Source organism: Podarcis erhardii (genome assembly GCF_964252035.2).
Source record: "Podarcis erhardii genome assembly, chromosome: 4".
In the NCBI taxonomy this organism is placed as follows: domain Eukaryota; kingdom Metazoa; phylum Chordata; class Lepidosauria; order Squamata; family Lacertidae; genus Podarcis; species Podarcis erhardii.
The window spans coordinates 58284709-58304414 of NC_138508.1; the positions used below are offsets into that span (position 1 = coordinate 58284709).

The 19706-nt window shown below is 44.1% G+C and overlaps 1 protein-coding gene across 1 annotated transcript; it reads left to right on the forward strand.

Annotated features, from left to right (window-relative positions):
- The first annotated feature begins 606 nt into the window (after nucleotides 1–606).
- On the forward strand, nucleotides 607–19706 carry RRP1B (ribosomal RNA processing 1B). The gene is made up of 16 exons (XM_081859395.1): nucleotides 607–836; nucleotides 1243–1325; nucleotides 1943–2000; nucleotides 3616–3701; nucleotides 4244–4305; nucleotides 6327–6456; nucleotides 7273–7337; nucleotides 7823–7986; nucleotides 8492–8583; nucleotides 9257–9354; nucleotides 9533–9552; nucleotides 10763–10888; nucleotides 12775–13499; nucleotides 14873–15007; nucleotides 16640–16706; nucleotides 18260–19706. Exons 1-16 carry the CDS (start codon nucleotides 704–706, stop codon nucleotides 18451–18453), a joined length of 2238 nt encoding a protein of 745 aa, XP_081715521.1. The 5' UTR covers nucleotides 607–703; the 3' UTR covers nucleotides 18454–19706.

The following is a 19706-nucleotide window of genomic DNA, read 5'->3' on the forward strand; positions in this document are numbered from 1 at the left end:
TTGCTCCCCGGGGAGGTCACTTCGGTGCTGCTAAAGTAGCGGTGTGACTTCACGCCCGGTCCACGCTCCAGTCCAGATTGTCCCTCGAAAGAGACGGATGCCAGCATTGCAGTGGCTGATTCGAGTGTGGCGTTGATTGCCCCTGTCACGTCACCCCTACTTGCTCGCCTTGAACAAAAACGCCCTCATCCTTTTCGCAAAGGTAAACCCATGACTCCGGTGGGAATAAGGCTGCAATCCTACACCCGCTTGGGCAAAGCCTCATCGAACTCAATGGAGGAGATTTCTGTGTATCGATGTGCTGCTACCTGGGAGTAGGTCCCATAGCATGCTTTTTTGATATTGGATTATTTTTTTCCTGTTTGTTGACCGTGTATTTTTAGTTTGCTCGTATTCTCGTTCACAACTTGGGTATAAAGAGGAGGGCATATTAAACGCCCTATTTGACTGGGTAGGGTAGCACGCTGCGCCACTCGCTGCCTCGAGCGCCACGCGCCGCCTTGCCCCCTCCGCTATGCCCCGCCCCTTTCTCTCCAGCGGCCGAATTGGCGGGCTCGCGGCTTTCTGCGCCTGTGGGTCTGCGACGGAGCAGCGGCTGTTGACGTCATCCGCAGGCGTCGGGGAGGCTGCCCGGGCTCGGCCCACGTAGGGCGGCGCGTTACCTTTCTCTCTCTCTCCGGCGAGCTGGGCTGGTGGGGGTGTCATGGCTCCCGCCGCCGCGCAGCCTCCGGAGGTTCAGTTCGCACAGAGGCTGGCCGCCAACGAGAAGCGAGTTCGGGACCGGGCGCTGAAGAAGCTGCGCGGCTACCTCGCTCTCCGGACTCGGAGCCCGGCGAGTAAGAGCGGGGAAGGGATGCGGGGGAAGCACGTGGCGCTGGTGGGGCAGAGCAGCCGGGCGCCCCAGGTTGCTGGAGCGGCGGAGAGGGCAGCGCGTGGGGCAGAAGAGCAGCCGCCCGAAGCAGCGACAGGACTGAGGAGGGAAAGGCGGGCGTGGGGTTGAGCGGGCACATGGCCGCCGGGACGTGAGGTGCTTGCAACCGGGCTCTGCTTCTCAGGTACCGTGTGAACTACTGAGGGTCGGTGGGATAAGCGAGTGTGGAGTCATGGTACGGTTGAAGGGGAGGCGCCGCTCTTCATGGGCAAATGGGCTCCCGTTATCTCTAGGGGTAGGGGCTTTTGTAGGACAGGCTGGGGAAACTTGCCTCCTTTTCTCTAATACACAGTTTACTTCTGTTGCTCCAGGTACCTTTAGCCAGGAAGAATGGCTGAAAATATGGAAAGGACTGTTCTACTGCATGTGGATGCAGGATAAACCCCTGCTTCAGGTATGTACAATCTGTGTAAGGATGTATTGCCGTGATATTGCCTATGAATGGAGCAGTTGTCTGTGGACCTTGCCTGCTCCACCCTCGGGAGCACAGTGTAATGGCTGGAGGGGGCACTGTGCCCCTTCATCATGCACGGACGTTTATGCTTTTATTCATGTATTTTCCCCCTCTGGCATGTTACAGTATATGGGGGTAACAAAATACCCAATGTTCAGTTGGAATTTGGAGGTGATTTTTTTGTCCCCGTAATAACACAAAAGACAATTGTACAGGGTGAGGAGTGTAGTAAGTAAATAGTCAGTGGTTGAAATTTGGAGACATGTCTGCTACTGTACAGGTAGCACAGAAGACTGTTGTAGGTCTGTCTCTGACCAAATTCTGCGTTGAAATGTCCACCCTGTTTTGGGTAAGGTTCTTCGTTTGTCTACTATTTCAGGCCAACTGTGATAATATAGTTTGACCTTATTGGTCAAATTCTCAAATAATCTTTTCTTTGTTTGGGGGAGTTTAGAGAACAGTTTCAGTGTTTGGGAGTGAGGGGGTAGTTTCTGAAAAGGAAAAATGGAATCTACTCTTGGAACATTGTATACTAAAAAAATTCCTTTCATTTTTAGGAGGAGTTATCGAACAATATAGCACAACTTACCCATGTAATAGAGAATATAGATGCTTGTAAGTTATTTTTATATTTTATTTTTTTACTTTTATTATATGTTCAGGGGTTTCCAGCCAAGTTTGTTTGTTCTGCTTATTAGTATATAAAAAAAGAATTGATGTCCTGAAGCATTGTGTCTTCATTTTCTATGAAAACCACATGAATAGCCCATGATTTTTTTTAATTTTTTTTTGAGGGCAGTGTTTGGGCAGCCACTGTTTGCTGCAGAATTGCATACCTTACTACATATAAAAGGCTCTATTGGTCACAAGGTGAAATTCTTACTCATCATCAAGACTCCTGTAAAACTCATCAATGCGGGCAGCTATACTTAACCATAGAATTCAGCTGAAACATGTGGAATGATAGGTCAGACATTCTCTCCATCTGTACTGAGCAGTTCTGAGAAGTAACTGGAATAACATGTGAATAGGTCCTGTGTATGTTTCTGTTGGGAGAATAATGTCAGCTCCCTCTGGATAAATCTTGGAAGATTAGGCCTTGGGGAGTGGGTTGGATTTGATGACTTTCAGATCCTTGCCAACCCCTTCAGGTTTTTTGCTTCGGCAGGACACTGATGGCTTTGTGCTTCCTTCACTTATTGAGAACAGAGAGATAATTAACTACCATTGTTCACACTTGCAGTTGTCTTAATTGTCCTTCACATGTGAAAATAGCTAGAATCCTGCTGGCCACATCTAGTCCAGCATCCTAATCTCACAGTGGCCAGCCAGATGCCTCTGAGAAGCCTATAACTAGGGCCTGACTGCAGAAGTGCTCTCCCCACTTGTGAATCCCAGGAACTCGTATTCAGCATCATCCAGTCTCTAACACTGGAGGCAGCATAACCAGCCATCATGGCTAGGGGCCATTTGTAGCCTTATCTTTCATGAATTGATAAAATCCTCTTTTCAAGCCATCTGAGTTGGTGGTTGTCATTACATCTTGTGAAAACAGTTCTACAGTAGCTACTATTTATTTATTTGTTTATCATTTTCTGTGTACATTTTAAGATGATGTAAAGAATGCAATAAAAACAGTTTGATACAATACAGAAAATAGTGGATAAAAATAAATGCAAAATAGACACCAGTGATAGATAGCTATTCACCCTGCTGGGAAAGTGTCATGACAAAGATGTCTTCAATTGTTTCTGGAGAGTGCAAATAGTGGGCACCTGTCATATTGCTACAGGAATGCTGTTCCACAAAACACACTAAAAGCCTGCATTACTGTGGAGCAAGCTTCTGAAAGCTTTGGAACTTGTAGGAAAATCTCTTCTGCAGTCTGCAATGACCAACTTGGGTAGCTAGAGGATACAGCCATCTGTCAAGTACACATTGTGTGACGAAGTACCATCTTTTGTCTCTGCTGAATATTCTAACATTCCGCTTCATTGTGTGGTCTCACTTTTTGTATTATGAGAGAGAGAAACTATCCACTTTTATCACATTGCACATAATTTTTTACACCTCATATGCATTCCCCACCTTACAGTACTCATCTTTCTTTTAAACTGCAAGCTTCAGCTTTGAATTTCCCCCGTACATTTATGAAAAGTGTAGTGAAAATGTTTTGAACTAACACAGCTTGTATGGAACTTTAAAGCTGCTTCTGTTTATTTCACTGCAGGGCATTTGTTCATTCAGACTTTCTGGCAGACCATGAACCGTGAGTGGAATGGAATAGACAACCTGCGCTTAGATAAATTTTACATGGTAAAAGCTGTTTCTTCTACTGTCTTTTAAAGGGGCATAATCAGTGGTGTGGGGTGAAAAATCTTCCACTTTTTGGATTGTACTGTTTCATAAAATTAGGTAGTAGCATAATGAACGAACACAACACAAGTAAGATTCAGCAATGGGAATAGATAGAGAACTCTTCAAATCTAAAGTTAGAATTCACATTTTTAAACCAGAGTGGGGAGACGTGAACATGTCATGTTTAATCTTTACTGTTGTGTGCTGGGGGATTTTGGTGTTATAGAGAAACCTTGCATGAGTTTTGCAGTCCCACCATACTTCCGTAATCCATTTAGCATCAAGAAAAGACTTTAAATTTCTGTATGTGAAGTTACGTTCTTACAAAAACAGGAAAATTGGCTATAATCCTGTAAGTGCTGATTTGAGGGTACAGCCAAACCGAAACAGTAGGTCTTATAGACATGTATAAGGTTGCATGGATGGTTAAGATGTTTGTCAACAAAGTGATGATTTCCTATCAATTGAAACATGATGGGATGCATCTTTTTCTAACCTAGCTGATCCGCATGGTGCTGAGACAGTCCTTTGAAGTACTGAAAAGAAATGGATGGAATGAAAGGTAGGTGGCGCCTCTGGGGAGTGTGTGTGTGAGTGAGAGAGAGAGAGGGAGGGAGGGAGGGAAACAGAAACTGCTCTTGCTCACTCTAAATCTATTGATGAGTTACCAATAAATTTTCTTTCACAATCCCTGATAAGCATTATAGAACCATAGAATTGTGGAATTGGAAGGCACCATGAGGAACATCTAGTCCAGCCCCCTGCAATGCATTAATTTGTAGCTGTCCCATATGGGGATCAGACCTATAACCTGGGCATTTTTGGCACCAAGCTGTAACCAGCTGAGCTATCCAGGCTGACATAATGGGCCTCATCCCAAAAGCTCATCTTGTGCTCGCTTCCTTTATACATATTTTTCTGCAAATCTGGTTTTGTATTCCAAGCAGCAATTCTAAGATAAATTGAACACATATGTGACATATTTCCGGGTAGACATACATTAACGGCAGTGTTAAAACTTGTACTACAGCCATAAATTGAATAGAATACTTCACTGGGGATTATTCCTAAGTAAACATCCATAGAGTTGGACATATATAAAGTGTTATATAATGTAGGAATAGAATAATAATAAAAATGTTCTTATAATTAAAATTCCGTGGTTCTGCTATTATTTTCTCCCACACACTTGCATCCTGCCTTTTATGCACAAAATAAATTTTGTTGCTGAAGAAAAAAGAAGCACATGGCATATTTGTTAAAAAGGCCTCAGGGCAATCCACTAGAAATACCAGATTGTGCTCCTAGAAGAAAATAAAGGTTTGAGCAGAGGTGCAGTAGATTAATTGCACTGTGAGAAAAGTTAGGAATTGTTTAATAGTTAAAATCTGTGTTGTATCTATTTCCGATCTATATAAAATCTGCATTGCTTAGCTGAGATTCCCATGAATCCTGTGCAAGTTGTGTCAGCTGTGTAAATTATACCAATGTACATATTTGCTTGACCAAAATAATTAATGGCCACTGAAAATTTTGGATTTTGAGGTCCTACCATCTTATATCCAGTGAATTGCTATAAGTAAGTTGTCAGGGAACTGCCATCAGCTCAGAGGCGGGAGGTGGAAGGGCAGTTGGGTTACAGGGAGCTGCCGAAGATCACGAGCCGGAGCAAAGCGGGGGGGGGGAGGCAGGTCCCCCTTTGCCCACGCCCTCTCTGCGCAGGAGGCTTACGCGCAGAGAGGGGAGGCGTAGGATGGGGGTCAAAAGACTGCTCTGCTGGGGAAAGTTTAAGGACCGCCCACTCCCAGATTCTGCTAGTGACTGAGCAAGACATGGAATTGAGACGTTCTGCATTGTGAATGTTTTGGACAGATAATAAAGCCTTGAAAAGACCAGTGGGAGTCTTGCCTGTTCACTCTCGAGCAACCACGCCGGCATTCATAACATAAGTGTCCCATTGGCATAAGGGTTCAGTGGGACACCTGCTCCCACCATGCCCCCTAAATCTATTGTGGGGTTCCCCCGAACCCTTCAGAGCAGATTGTGGATGGTGTGGGGCAATCCTGCTGCACAAGCTGGAAACCTTTATACTGCATTGGATACAACAAAAGTTTAGGGCTGTGTTTCCCAAACTTGGGCTTTCAGCTGTTTTGGGACTACAGTTCCCATCAACCCTAACCTCTGGTCCTGCTAGCTAGGGATGATGGGAGTTGTAGTCCCAAAAGCTGGAGACCCACATTTGGGAAACACTGGTTTAGGGGCTTAGTGCAGAATTCTAGAATACCTCTACAATTTTAAATTGTGTATTACTGACATCACACAGTTTTTTTATATGTTAAGGTATTAAAACAAGCTTTCATCAAAGGATTTGTTGGGAGAGGGTAAACTTGTTGGAACTCTCACCCTGGTAAATCACTTAGAGAAGAAAACATCTGATTCACGCTGTTGCTCTATTTCAGTGGATCAGATTGTTTTCTGTTTCAAAAGCAGTGGCCACTCTTTTGGAACTGATGCAATGTCATATGACGTTACACAGATGAATGGACCATGCTTTATTTTCTCCCCGCCCCGCTTTTCATCCAGTTTTACTGAGCCATTTCTGAACCTGCTAATGAAGGAGGTTATTCACCCAGACAGCAAGGCTCCTGTTGGGATAAAATTGCATTTTATTGACATATATCTGGAAGAATTGGCTAAAGTTGCTGCTAAAGAGGTAGGAAACAAAACATCTCTGTGTATTGCTGTGCAATCTAGCAAGTCTCCCTAAAATATTTGCTTAAAACAAGTGCTGTTAATGTCTTCGCCTAGGAAGGATATTAAAGTCAAGTTTACTCTGTGTGTGTTTACTATTTGCTTAGGTTGGGCATGCTATCTAATTGATTGTTGTTGTAGCACTGTATAAACATATAAAATCAGATAAAATTTGAAAATTTTGGTTAATGCTAATAAAAGCAAATCCTCACCATGGAGCAACTTATGAATTGCAGATTTGCTCAACTTTTTATGTTACCTAAAATGTAAAATGTCTTGCTTAAATACAGTGGAAATCATTAGACTTTGTATAATGCTTCCCATCTGACATTACAGGGGGGCGGGCGGAAAAATCATCATGATATGTGTTTCCATCTTTTTGAAATTGGTCAGGCTATATCAAAAGGAAACAAAATAATCCATAATAATGACAACCTTAACAGATGACAAATCATGTCAAATCCTGACAGCATTTCAGTTGGTTACACAGTAATTCATAAATATATATTTAGAAATAAAATATATTTCCTCCTTGTATTTCTATTGTTGTAGGCTATCATATTGGTTTTAGCCAGTCTGTGTTAGCATCTTTTGGCAAGAGAGAGCTTATCTTATAATATATCATAGATTTACCCCAACTGTAAAATGCTTCTTTCCCCCGAGTCCTAGCTCTTTTCAAGTAACCTTGAGAATATTCAGATGGGGAAATTTCCCATCTCTTTGAGTAGAATTGGAATAGGTTGATGTTGAACTAACCATGTATTTTATTTTTTTGCAGCTCACCGCAGACCAGAATCTCAAATTTATAGAACCATTCTGCAAAATCATTGCCAAGACCAAGGAGTATGTTATATAACTATGTTTTGCTGCTTGACTCTGAACTTAAAGGGTTGTCGGGGGGGGGGGCGTTCTTCTTAAATAGTAGATAACGTCTGGATAGACTTGCAGAGCATAATTAAAACAGAAGAAGCGAGATAGTGAAATGTTCAGTTTGTGAAGCAAAGCTTTCTTTGTGTGCCTTGAAATGAAAGTGTGTAGCTATGGGAACTGCATGAGTTCCTTTTATACTGATGATAAAAAAGCTAGTTTCTGATCCTCGGGCGCTACTATGGTGATATTGAAGAAAACCCTGGGCGAATCCAAAGACATCAGCTTCTGATTCACAATCTATGTGATTGACTTATTGGTGGTTCTTTTATTTACTCTTTGCAAATGGCATACAATTTTTTTCAATTTTCATGGGTTAGTTTTTGATAGATTGGAACGAGAGTCCATAAATTGGAATGCTTTTGTGATGCTCCTTTTTTCCTCCCCCCTTAATGGTTCAGTCACCTTTTGCTGCAAGCCATAATCCGTGGCATCTTTGAAACCATTGTTGATCAGTCCCCGTTTGCTATAGAAGATTTAATGAAAGAACTGAAAGCGGGGAGCGATGATGACTTATCGGAAGAAGATGAAAGTAATGAAGGAGAGAACGAGCCAGTCGTCAAAGGTATGGGCCTGGCCACAGTAATAACTGTAACTTCTAGAATGGAGTCCTGTCATGTCTTCTGCTTTGAAAACTTTGAAAACTTCAACTCAGAATGCAACCATCTGCTTACTAGTGAAAGTGAGCTCATGGGAGCATAGGACACCTGTGGGAGCCCCACCTAGAGATACCAGGGTTTGAACCTAGAACCCTATGTGTGCAAAGCTTAGTACTCTGTCTCCTTTTCAAATTTCCCCACCTTTCTGGCCACTGTTTTAACATGACACATGTTGTGTCCTTCCCCTGAGGGTAAAGGAAGATTGTGTGTGTGTGTGTGTGTGTGTGTGCGCACGCACGCACGCACGCACGCACGCACTGTCCTTAAGGTGCTGGTGTGCAACATTAAACATCTAACAGCTTGCATAAAGCATCCCTCCTTTATGTTGATGGCAGCTTCACGGACCTTAGTGAAGTCTGTTGCGGATTTCACATTTGGTGCTCTGTTAAATGTGTTGCTTTTATCCTGCAGGCACAGACTTGCCAAGCAAACATTCCCTAGATTCAGAGGCACCAGACAACCTTTTAGAAGATGCAGATGATAACATTGGGCCTGTTCTCCAGGTGAGTATTGTCTTTGAGAACATACTAATTTCCGTAGGGTCTGAGCACTAGGGAATTGCCTTGTTAAATCTGATTAAGTTTGATGGCTGCTCTCTTATAAATGAAAAGCTCTCACAAACAATATTCAACTAGCCTAATGAACTTTTTTTTTTCTTTGAAAACTGGTAGAAGTCCATTTTTATTGTCTTGCTTGATTTAAACGTAGATCAAATTGCTGGTTCTCAAAGTGCAAGACCTGGAGCACAAGTGAATGTTGTGCAGTTTTGTGAGTGTTGGACTCACAAGATTTCCTGAAGTGTGGTTCCTATTGGGATTTATGAAAGTGAGGCCTGACTGCTGTAGGATCAGTAACCAAAGGCCTGAGGATGTGAAGGAGCATGGCTGAGAGAATGAGTGTGCTTGGAGTGGTGGGGAAGAAGCACAGGGAGTTGAGCTGGACAGAGATACTCCACTGGACAGGCATAGGCAAACTTGGCCCTCCAGATGTTTTGGGACTACAACTCCCATAATCCCTAGCTAACAGAACCAGTGGTCAGGGATGATGGGAATTGTAGGTTTTCCAATTTGGAGTAAGTACAAAATCAGTAAATTAGTGTCTTAAGTGGTTCTGCACTAAATTATTGAATGCAGCTGATCTATGTTTCTGTAATGCCTTCCTCTTTTATGTTTACAGTTTGATTATAAAACTGTTGGTGACACACTGTTTGAATTGGCCAGCAGAAAAAACACACCTGCTTATAACAGAAAGTGCCTGTACAAAGTGGTGAAAAAGTAAGTTCCTATTATAATAAATGTTCTTTCTGATTGTGCTGACTTACCTGATTATCCTCTCTTTCCTTTCACTTTCTGAAGTCCCAACACCCCTGCCCTTTTATCTTTTGCTTCCCCATAGTGCCTTCATTTTTGGGTGTAACTGAGACAACATAATTCCTTTCCACTTATTTTTCAGGTTCCAAAATCTTGCAGAAGGTGAGACTTCAAGAACATCTGCTACTCTTTCATTTCCATGAAGAATTGTACAGTAGCAGAGGAAAGAAAATGCAGTCATGTTAAATTTGCAACAGATATCTTATGTGCACCTGAAAGGGCTTCTTTTGGGGACATTTATATCACCTCTTATAGAATTATAGAGTTGGAAAGGATCATCATGAGGGTCATCTAGTCCAACCTCCATTATAACTTACTGGAAAATCGGTTGTATCCTAACATTAGTTACAACTGTGTCCAGTACAGTGGTGCCCCGCAAGACGAATGCCTCGCAAGACGGAAAACTCGCTAGATGAAAGAGTTTTCCGTTTTGGAGGTGCTTCGCAAAACGAATTTCCTATGGGCTTGCTTTGCAAGACAAAAATGTCTTGCGAGTTCCTGCGGGGGTTTTTTCCTCCCCCCCCCCTTTTCTAAGCCGCTTATCCGATAAGCCGCTAAAAACCGCTAATAGCGCTAAGCCGCTAAGCCGTCAATGGGCTTGCTTCGCAAGACGAAAAAAACCGCTAGACGAAGAGACTCGCGGAACGGATTCTTTTCGTATTGCGAGGCACCACTGTATCGCATGATGCTCTAAAGCAGGGGTAGGGGGACCTGTGGCCCTCCAAGTGTTGGACACCAACTCTCATCCTCCTTGGGATGATGGGGACTGGAGACCCATCCCAGCTCTTAAAGAAGCATAGACAGCCTGCAGCCTCATAACCACATGCGGCTCTCTGCTCAGTTGCAAGTGGGTGGTAAATAAGGGAGGAATTGATGGGGGGGTGGAAGGGGCTGACTGAAAGGAAGAGGGTGGCAGAAAGAGAGAGGGAAGGGGTGCCCACCCAATCTTTGCTTCAGCCCAGCCAATTACCATCATGTAGCCACTGACAGATAAGCCCCAAAGGTTGCCCGTTCCTGCCTTTGGGGAGGTGTGATAAGGTCTTGCCCTTCTCTTTGAATGAACGGTTTGTTCTGCTTGGCATTTAAGGTAATGGAGAAAGATACACACCAGAACAGCTGTCACCAGTCTGGCTCACTCCAGATGCTGATTGGGGCTGATGGGAGGTGCAGTCTGACCACAGCTGGAGGCCACCAAGTTGGTGATGGCTGGACTAAAGTATAGGTAGAGAAAAGAGAATGTTGTATGGGTGAAGGACCTCTGAGCCACTAATTGCTTGGGGGCAACTCTCACTCCAGTGTTCTCTCCCTTCAGGGACCTTTCCACAGGATGACTTCCCTGAAGACGTTTCTACAGATGAAGATGATGATACCTTCAGCAGGAGGAAGTGGAAAAGGAAATCTGGCAAACCCTTGGATAAAACACAACCAGAAAAAGAAGGTGAGGTTGCTACCAGTATGCAATATCCTAACTTAGCCTGCAATACCATACACACTTTTCTGGGAGGGTAAACCCTATGGAACTCAGAAGGACTTCCATGTAGAATCATAGAATGGTAGAGTTGGAAGGGACTCCGAAGGTTATCTAGTCCAACGCCCTGCAATGCTGGAATCCCAATTCATGGTCCCCCATCCAATTTGAAACGATTCTGGACCCTGCTTAGCTTTGCACATGTGCTAGGAGTTTTATTGTTGTGCCACTAGGAGGAAAACACCTGGAGATGAACCCAGGGCCTTGTTGTAGGATTGCCCTTTGAAGCGTCTTTTCTTTTACTTTCTTTAAGTAACTGATCAACCCTAACTGAACTTCACTATGATAATAAATTGTCTCCGCTGGAAATTAGAAATAGCTGTTGCTGTTGGAGTATTAGCCGGAAGGGAGTGGAAGCTTTGCAGTGGCCTCAAATTTTGTTTGTGTATTTAAAAGCATTTATATACCCCTGGTGAGTAAAAATCCTAAAGCAGTTTACAGAGTTCAGAAATATATTGAAATCATATCTTAGAAAAAGCAAATGCCACAGATAATAATCAAAAATACAAGATGACGACAGAGTCTTGGCAAGTCTTGATTGTGTTACAAAATCAAGCACTCTCAATAGAATTTCTGCATGCTGTGCTCGCAGTGTTGAATCAATAGGCTGGTCAGCCTTTTCTTTCCAGACTCTGGACATTTTGAAATGGGACTAAGCCAAATTCTCCTGACGCTCCTGTGAAACGGCAGACAGTGCTATTTTGTGTTTCTTTTCATCTCTTTATTTGTAACTTTTGTCTTTTTCTTAGATTTATGTGTGTATATTTTTGTGTATGTATCGTTTTGATTGCTGTAGTGTCTCTGTTCAATTAAACTGAAAGTAAATTAACAGAGGGTGGCTGGAACTAATGTTAATTGCCAGGGAAAGCCTGAACATTTAGGCCTTTCTGCATGAACATAACCTTGTTTAGACACTCTCCCGTAACACAATTTACAGCAGCCATATGTTGAGGGGAGTGGGTCCATATACCCAGTATTCTGCGTTTTCAGGTCCTGTTCCTGCCAACCTTCCACACATTGAGGCGCAGAAGATTTGAAGCAATCAGCATTCTAAATCATGCAGGAATCCTACATACATAGAACTGACTCCTTAATTCACACACACCTTCCCCCCCCATACACACACATGGTAATGAGGGCATAGGAACAGAGCTGGTGAGTGTGGCTGTGAACTTCCCCTCAATGTGATCCAAATCCCAGGGGGCAGGTGGTTATCTGAACAGGGCTTATTAAAATATCTAACATGAAAATCAATGACAATACAGTGGTACCTCGGTTTTCGAACGTAATCCATTCCGGAAGTCCGTTTGAGTTCCGAAACGTTCAAAAACTGAAAGCGGAAGCCTCAATAAGGAAGCCATGTTTCCTGTTCGACTTCCAAGGTGCATTAGGAAACCAAGGCATTTACATCCGGGTTTTCGGCGTTCGAGTTCCAAAACATTTGACTACGGAGGCATTCGAAAACCGAGGTGGTGCTGTAGTTGTTCTCGTCAGCTCTGTTAACAACAAATACTGTACAATAACAGTATAGCAGCTGCCCTGTTGTGGACAGATCAATGGCTCATCTTGTTTCGCATTCTGTTTTCCAACAGTGACTTGAGCAGTACCTCTGGGAGACGCAGAAGCTGGGTCTAATAGTAGTATCCATTCCTCGATTTCTAATCACTCGCCCCAGGAATTGGGGCCACCCACTCTTTCTTCAGGTGTAGAGCCCCCTTCCCAGGAAGAGAGATAGGAGGCTGCTGCTCGACAGCCTCTTGTTTGAATTTAAAAGCTTATTTATTTTTTCTTTACAGTTCATGCTAGAAACATAATAAATGGTATTGAGGAAGAGGAGGAGACCCCAGAGCCACAGAAGAAAAAGAAGAAGAAGCGAAAGAGGAAGTCCAGCCAGATGGTTGACTTTGGTATAGCTGCTGAATGTAATGAGAAGGGACTGGTCCCTGAGGAAGGATCCAAAGAGCCAAACCAGGACAGTGAATCATTAAATAGTAAGAAAAGACCAAAGAAGTCTTTAAGCATGGAGGTCAGTGAAATGGATTCTTCAGCCGCACCCACTGTAGGTATCAGTGGTGATTCTGTGCTGGAGACCTTGACTTGTTTGGTAAACAGCATAAAGAAACAGCCCAAGAAGAAAAATGGCCGCCTGCGGAAAGTCCCTATAGAATTCACCCATCAAAATGGACAGGCTCATATAAGTACCAAGGAAGATCCCAGCCACTGTGCTCCAGTAGCCTGTGGTAGCAAAGCAATTAAGAAGAAACGGAAAGCAGAGACTGGCGTGATATCTGGGAGCAGTTTTTCTGAAGAGGCTGTTGAGCAGCCCAAAAAGGAAAACTTGGCAGAATCTGGATGCACAGTGCTCCGAAAAGTTAAATTGAGGAAAAAACAAAATTTGGTCAAGATTAGGGGTTCCAAGCAGAAAATAATCAGCATGAAAAAGAAAAAGAAAATCAAGGAAGTCCTAAGTTCCATGGAAGAAGCTGTAACTGAAGTTGAAAACAAAAAGAGCAGAAGCAGTGTAAGTACGTCTGTCCTGCAACTTACAATGTTTGGTTCCACCTCAGCTTGGGGAGCAGGTTGCGGAGGACTCTCTGACCACAATAAACATTCTATTGGGCTGCATTTTCTGATGCTCTGCTTTACATGTACCACCAGATATGTGTAGGTAAAGGTACCCCTGCCCGTACAGGCCAGTCGTGTCCGACTCTAGGGTTGTGTGCCCATCTCTCTTAAGAGGCCGAGGGCCAGCGCTGTCCGGAGACACTTCCGGGTCACATGGCCAGCGTGACAAAGCTGCTCTGGTGAGCAAGCACCAGCGCAGCACACGGAAACGCCGTTTACCTTCCCGCTATAAAGCGGTACCTATTTATCTACTTGCACTTAGGGGTGCTTTCGAACTGCTAGGTGGGCAGGAGCTGGGACCGAAAGACGGGAGCTCACCCCACTGCGGGGATTCGAACCGCCAACCATGCGATCGGCAAGCCCTAGGCGCTGAGGTTTTACCCACAGCGCCACCCGCGTCCCATACCAGATATGTGTACTTTTGCCTCAAACAGCTATATTTCCAACACAGATCCTTCTGCTTCTATTTGGAGAGAATGTCTATAATGGCTGGTTTTACTAGTAAAACAGGTGACCAGATAGAAGCTAAAGAAGAAAATCAATCCCCAAATCCCATGTGTTGTTGTTTTTTAAAATCTATTTTCTGAAACTAAGAAGTGAAAGCTTTGACAGTTTAAGATTAGACAAGCAAAGGCCTCACTACCTGTATTTCCATGAGATTATTTAAATTCTATATTCCTGGTCTGATTGTTGTTGGCCAGTTTAATTGATTTTCTCACACTAATGCGGACATCCTCTTGTCTTTCCAGATGAAGTCGTGCAGTTTCAGTGCGTGGCTTGTCTAATGTTTGTGGTCTTAAAGGTTGGGGGCGATATGTGATCTAGCTGTACAAAAAAGAGTGGAAGTCATGGACATTTTGCAGTGTATATAGACTATGTTGTATGCCCGTGGTTTGCTAACAAGGTTTCTGTGAGCACCAGTAGACCTAGTGCCTCCTATGTTGCCTGCAAAAGGCCCCTTATAAATATCTCCTCAAGAATCCACAGCGCATGAGAAACTGTTTGCTCTGGCTCAGCCTTTTTTTACATTCAACACATCCCCTTTTAATACAATAGTGGGTGGTGACATGGACCAGGGACTGAGCCACTGCTGTTTACCAGGAAGGAGAGGAAAAGCAGTGGGCTCAGCTGGGTGCAGGTGCATCAGCAGGAACTAGTCCAGGGCTCCTGCCGGACCATTTCCACCAAGGCCCCTGGTGCTGTTCAGCATCATATTACTGCGTCCAGACTCTGCTAATTGGTCTCTGCTGCTCTTTTCTCTCCCTGCAGGAAACAGGTGGCGCTGCTGTACTGCTAAGGAACAAAAAGGCAAAGACGGGAAATGATTTTGTGAAATTTGAAAAGACAACTCTACCAAAGCCAGTGTTCTTTAGAAAAGCTAAAGGCAGCATTTCCCCCATGCAGGTATAGTGACAAAGGTGCTATAATTTGCAGCTAAAGCAGGGGCTGGTAACCCGTTTCAGCCCAAGTGCCACATTCCCTCCAGGGCAACCTTTCAGGGACCACATGCCAGAGGTGTGGAGAGCGGTTGTGTGAGGAAAGGCCTGACATGCTCCCTTTTTTCTTCCTTGCGTGAAAATGCTGGAGGCTTGCATGCCATGCTTGCTATCTTCTAACAAACTTTAGGCATAGAATTTTCAGAATTACTCGTCTCTGAGCCAAACTGCATGTGACCACATTAATTGTGTATTTGTATTTGAGGAGCAGATTTTTATTATTTTTTTTAGGCACATAGCTTGCAGTGAGGGGTGATAATTATTGGGACCCCATACTGCAATTGCAGTTAGGGGAAAATATCCCACTGGCACTAATGGGAGCTTTTCCCCAAAGCCTATTGGTCACACCTAGGTGTCTGCAAAGTATATTCAGTAGAAATTGTATTTACCGTATTTTTCGCCCTATAGGACGCACTTTTTCCCCTCCAAAAATGAAGGGGAAATGTGTGTGCGTCCTATGGGGCGAATGCAGGCTTTCGCTGAAGCCTGGAGAGCGAGAGGGGTCGGTGAGTACCGACCCCTCTTGCTCTCCAGGCTTCAGGAAGCTATCCGCAAGCCTTGCAAGCCTGGCGGGAGGTCCCGTGGGCTCGCAAGGCTTGCAGGCAGCAGCCTGCAGCCCAAAAGCTCAGGGGACAGCGGGGAGGCGGAGCGCCGCCACCCCGCTATTCCCCGACCTGATCTGGAGGCTGGCGGGGGGGGAAAGCAAGCTTGCTTCTCCCCCCCACTCCACCAGCCCCACAAGCTCGGGGGATAGTGGGGAGGCGGAGCGCCGCCACCCCGCTATTCCCCGACCTGATCTGGGGGCTGGCGGGGGGGAGAAGCAAGCTTGCTTCTCCCCCCCCCCTCGTCAGCCCCACAAGCTCGGGGGATAGCGGGGAGGCAGAGCGCTGCCACCCCGCTATTCCCCGACCTGATCTGGAGGCTGGCGGGGGGGAGAAGCAAGCTTGCTTCTCCCCCCCACTCCGCCAGCCCCACAAGCTCGGGGGATAGTGGGGAGGCGGAGCGCCGCCACCCTGCTATTCCCCGACCTGATCTGGAGGCTGGTGGGGGGGAGAAGCAAGCTTGCTTCTCCCCATCGCCAGCCCTCAAGCTCGGGGGACAGCGGGGCAAGCCGCTGCCCCACGGAGGCTAGAGAGGCTGTCCCTGAAGGCAGAAGAGGGAGACGGAGCGCTCTGTCTCCCTCTTCTAGCTTGGGGATGGCTGCGCAAACCTGGGGGGGAAATAAAATTTTTTTCCTTGATTTCCCCCCCAAAAAACTAGGTGCGTCCTATGGGCCGGTGCGTCCTATAGGGTGAAAAATACGGTATATATTAAAATGTTTTCCTGTACAAAACACACCAGAACTTAAGTAAATATTTAATACTGCACAAAACTGCAAATATTTCAGTCTTTCAGAAACTATAAACTACCGAAGATGATGAACTGTGTTTTTGGGAAGCACCTCAGATAGTAGAGAGACACAAAAAGTGTTTTAATAAAGGGAAGGGTTTAACTAGTCCAGAGAAACAACTTTATCTGCCACTTTAATCTCTCTTTGTAGTTAAGCAAGCTGCAATCTTCCAACTCCAAAAAGGTCACCTTTGGACTGAGTAAAAACATGACTGCTGGTGAGTTCAAAATGACTTCAAACCTTGTTGCTTCTCTGAAAACAGGCAGGTAAAACAGTGGAAGGTTTGATGCAGTCTTAAATAGCAGTTCCTAAATGTTGACTGTGCCCCAAACCATTTGGCTTCAACTATCACACTTTAACCCAGTTGCTTTAGCCACCAGGCCTTCAGTAGTGGCTAGAGACATTCCAATCCCATATCTTACTTCCCTTTCCCCAAAACATCTGGAGGAGCTTCAAGGAGATGCTGGATTTACATCCTACTGTTAACTCAAAACAAACATAGCAAAGCATACTGGCTGGCTGGTCACTTTTAGGGTTAGATAAGATTACATGTTTTTAGCTTAACAAGCATGAGGGTTGCAAAATGCAGGCACACAGGAATCGTTGACTGATGCATTCTATCCAAAGGTTAAATGCATTTAATATTGAAACAAAGACAAAATCCATATCTAATGTCTTAATCAACTACCAAAAATTTGCCTCATTGTGATTTAAACACAACATTCTTTTAACAATATAAAACAAACCAATATAAAAATGAGGAGGTATCACAGTTAAAAGCCCCAAACCGATTTTGCCATGTGTAAAACATCAGCCTGGCAAGCAAAAAGCAAGAGTTTTCCACAATCAGTATGTGGGAGGGGTTCAAATGAACACTGCAAGTTGAGGTACGCCATAGCCTACCTGCAGCCAGCAAGAAGGCTCTTCTCTTTCATAGTAACTTATCTTGTATCCACTATAGGTTCGACAAAAAGAAGGGCTTCTCCACCAGCCCTTAGGGCACAAGTAATCTAGTACAGTCATACCTTGGCTCCCGAACAGCGCAAACCCAGAAGTGAGTGTTCTGGTTTGTGAACGTTCTCGGGAACCCGAACGTCCAACGGGGCTTCTGCGGCTTCCGATTGGCTGCAGGAGCTTCCTGCAGTCCTTCAGAAGCTGCGCTTTGGTTTTTGAATGTTTTGCAAGTCAAACAGGCTTCTGGAACGGATTCCGTTTGACTTCCAAGGTTTATGGAAGAAGAAGGAAGAAGCTGCTGTCTGTGACACCACTGAGGTGGAAACAAACCTCTCATTAGATTCACCACCATCTGGGCTGAAAAGGAGATTTTGCCCCCCATATGAACTCTGTCCCTGAGCACATCAACAGCTAATAGTCATTAATGGCTATACCCTGCGTATCAGAAACGCCATGCCTCTTGAACAGTAGTTGCTGGGGAACATGATTAAGAGAATGGTATTCTTGGTCTTATGTCCTGTTGTGAGCATCCCATAGGCCTCTTGTTTTGCCATTGTGGGAAACAGGATGTTGGACCAGACAGACCTTTAGGTCAGGCCCAGTTGACACATGTGGTCTGGCGTACCGAAGCAGACAGGCTCTTTGGTAATAAGTATAGAATACTTTTGGTCTGCAGTGTTCCATTTGTTCCCCCAGAAACTCTCTGGATTCCTTCTGTGCACAAACAGCTCTAGCAACCATTGAAATGTTTGCACATGCTTGATAACAATATGATGCAATACTCAAGTTTTTGCTTTTTAATCTTTCCTTTGGCAGAATTTAAGACGACAGACAAAAGTATCCTGGTCACCCCAGAGGGAGCCTCCCGGGTGGCTTTCAATCCTGAGCAAAAACCATCTCACGGGGTGCTGAAGTCCCCTGCCAGCTCTTCTGCAGAAGCAACACCTCAAATGAAGAAATCGCTTTTAATGCCAACTAAGAAAAGACCAACTGCTATTGACTTCTTCTAAGCCGATAAGGAGAGGAGTAGTTTTTGTACAGAACAGTCCAGTATAACCAGTTGCTTCTGGAGGTATTTTGAGAATCTTCCTTTTCAAGTTAATGGGATAGTATACATAAGGTTCTGATTGTGTGACCCTTGGTGCTGTCGACTGTAATAAGCACCTATTTGGCTGTACATTGGGACTGTTTTGTGTATGCTGTTAAAAAAAAGGTAATGGCACATGACCTTAGGGTTCCAGTTATGGAGGCCCATCTTTTATTTTATTTTTGAAATAACCCTATCACATTGTGAATGAATGTGTACAGATTTGTTCTAAACTGTTGTTGCTTGCACTCTTTTAATCATTGGTTGTTGTTTTTCCTAGTGAAGAGGTTTTTGGCATTTATTGGCTTAATTCCATGCGAGCTAAGAAGTACACAACCCCTCTCACATGCTTCCTGTTCTGATTTTCCTTCTTTCCCTTTTAAGCTATTTTCTCTTATCTTCCTACCAAAGGGTATGGATTAGAAATGGAATATCTGTGTTGAGGTGAACTACTTCTGTGGAACAACCACTTGCACCTCAGTTGGGTAGCCCGCTGCCAACACACATCTCATTATTGACTATAGCCCAAGTATTCCAGTTGAGACATATTTCCTAAGCACTTGAAATAGCATTGTGGGCTACTTCAGATTTGCTTCTCCTTTTTGTGTAAGAAGGTATGGTATGTGTTTGTGTGTGTTTTGTAAATTTTTGCATTTTTATAATGTTCTTATCCCTGAGCCCTTGGATAAAGACTAGGTCTTAATTATGATCCTCCCTTCATTAAAAGGAGCTAGATTAGTATGGCCTTTATTTATATCTGAAAGCCTTAATGCCTTTTGACACAGGGTAAAGATGGTTTGGATAGTAAGGTGGCTTTGAAAGCAAGGCCATATTTTTAATCTGCAGTGTAAGTTTTAATGATGTTCATCTTACAAATGGTTACATGATGGTGCCTATCTCCATTCTCCTGTTGATTTCTGTGTAAAACGATAAAAAATTTTGTACCAGATAATTTATTTACTGCAAGTTTTAGACTCTCAATCCCTTTTTCTCAAATGCAGCATAGCATGAAGACATAGCCCAGGAAACATTGTGGACATTGACACTGGGTCATGTGGGTCATTTTTTATTTTGATGAAGAGATCTTTGTGGAGATATTTTATATATATGAATAAATGGGCAGTCACTTCAATTACTATCTCTCCACAGTGGTAATAAAGTTTCAAGCTAATAATA

Bases quoted from the DNA above. Each gene is read 5' to 3' on its own strand.
- RRP1B (XM_081859395.1), top strand. From the start codon at position 704: ATGGCTCCCGCCGCCGCGCAGCCTCCGGAGGTTCAGTTCGCACAGAGG. The intron at 7,338-7,822 runs GTATGTTATATA...TTAATGGTTCAG, and splicing joins ATCATTGCCAAGACCAAGGA to TCACCTTTTGCTGCAAGCCA. The intron at 7,987-8,491 runs GTATGGGCCTGG...TTTATCCTGCAG, and splicing joins GAACGAGCCAGTCGTCAAAG to GCACAGACTTGCCAAGCAAA.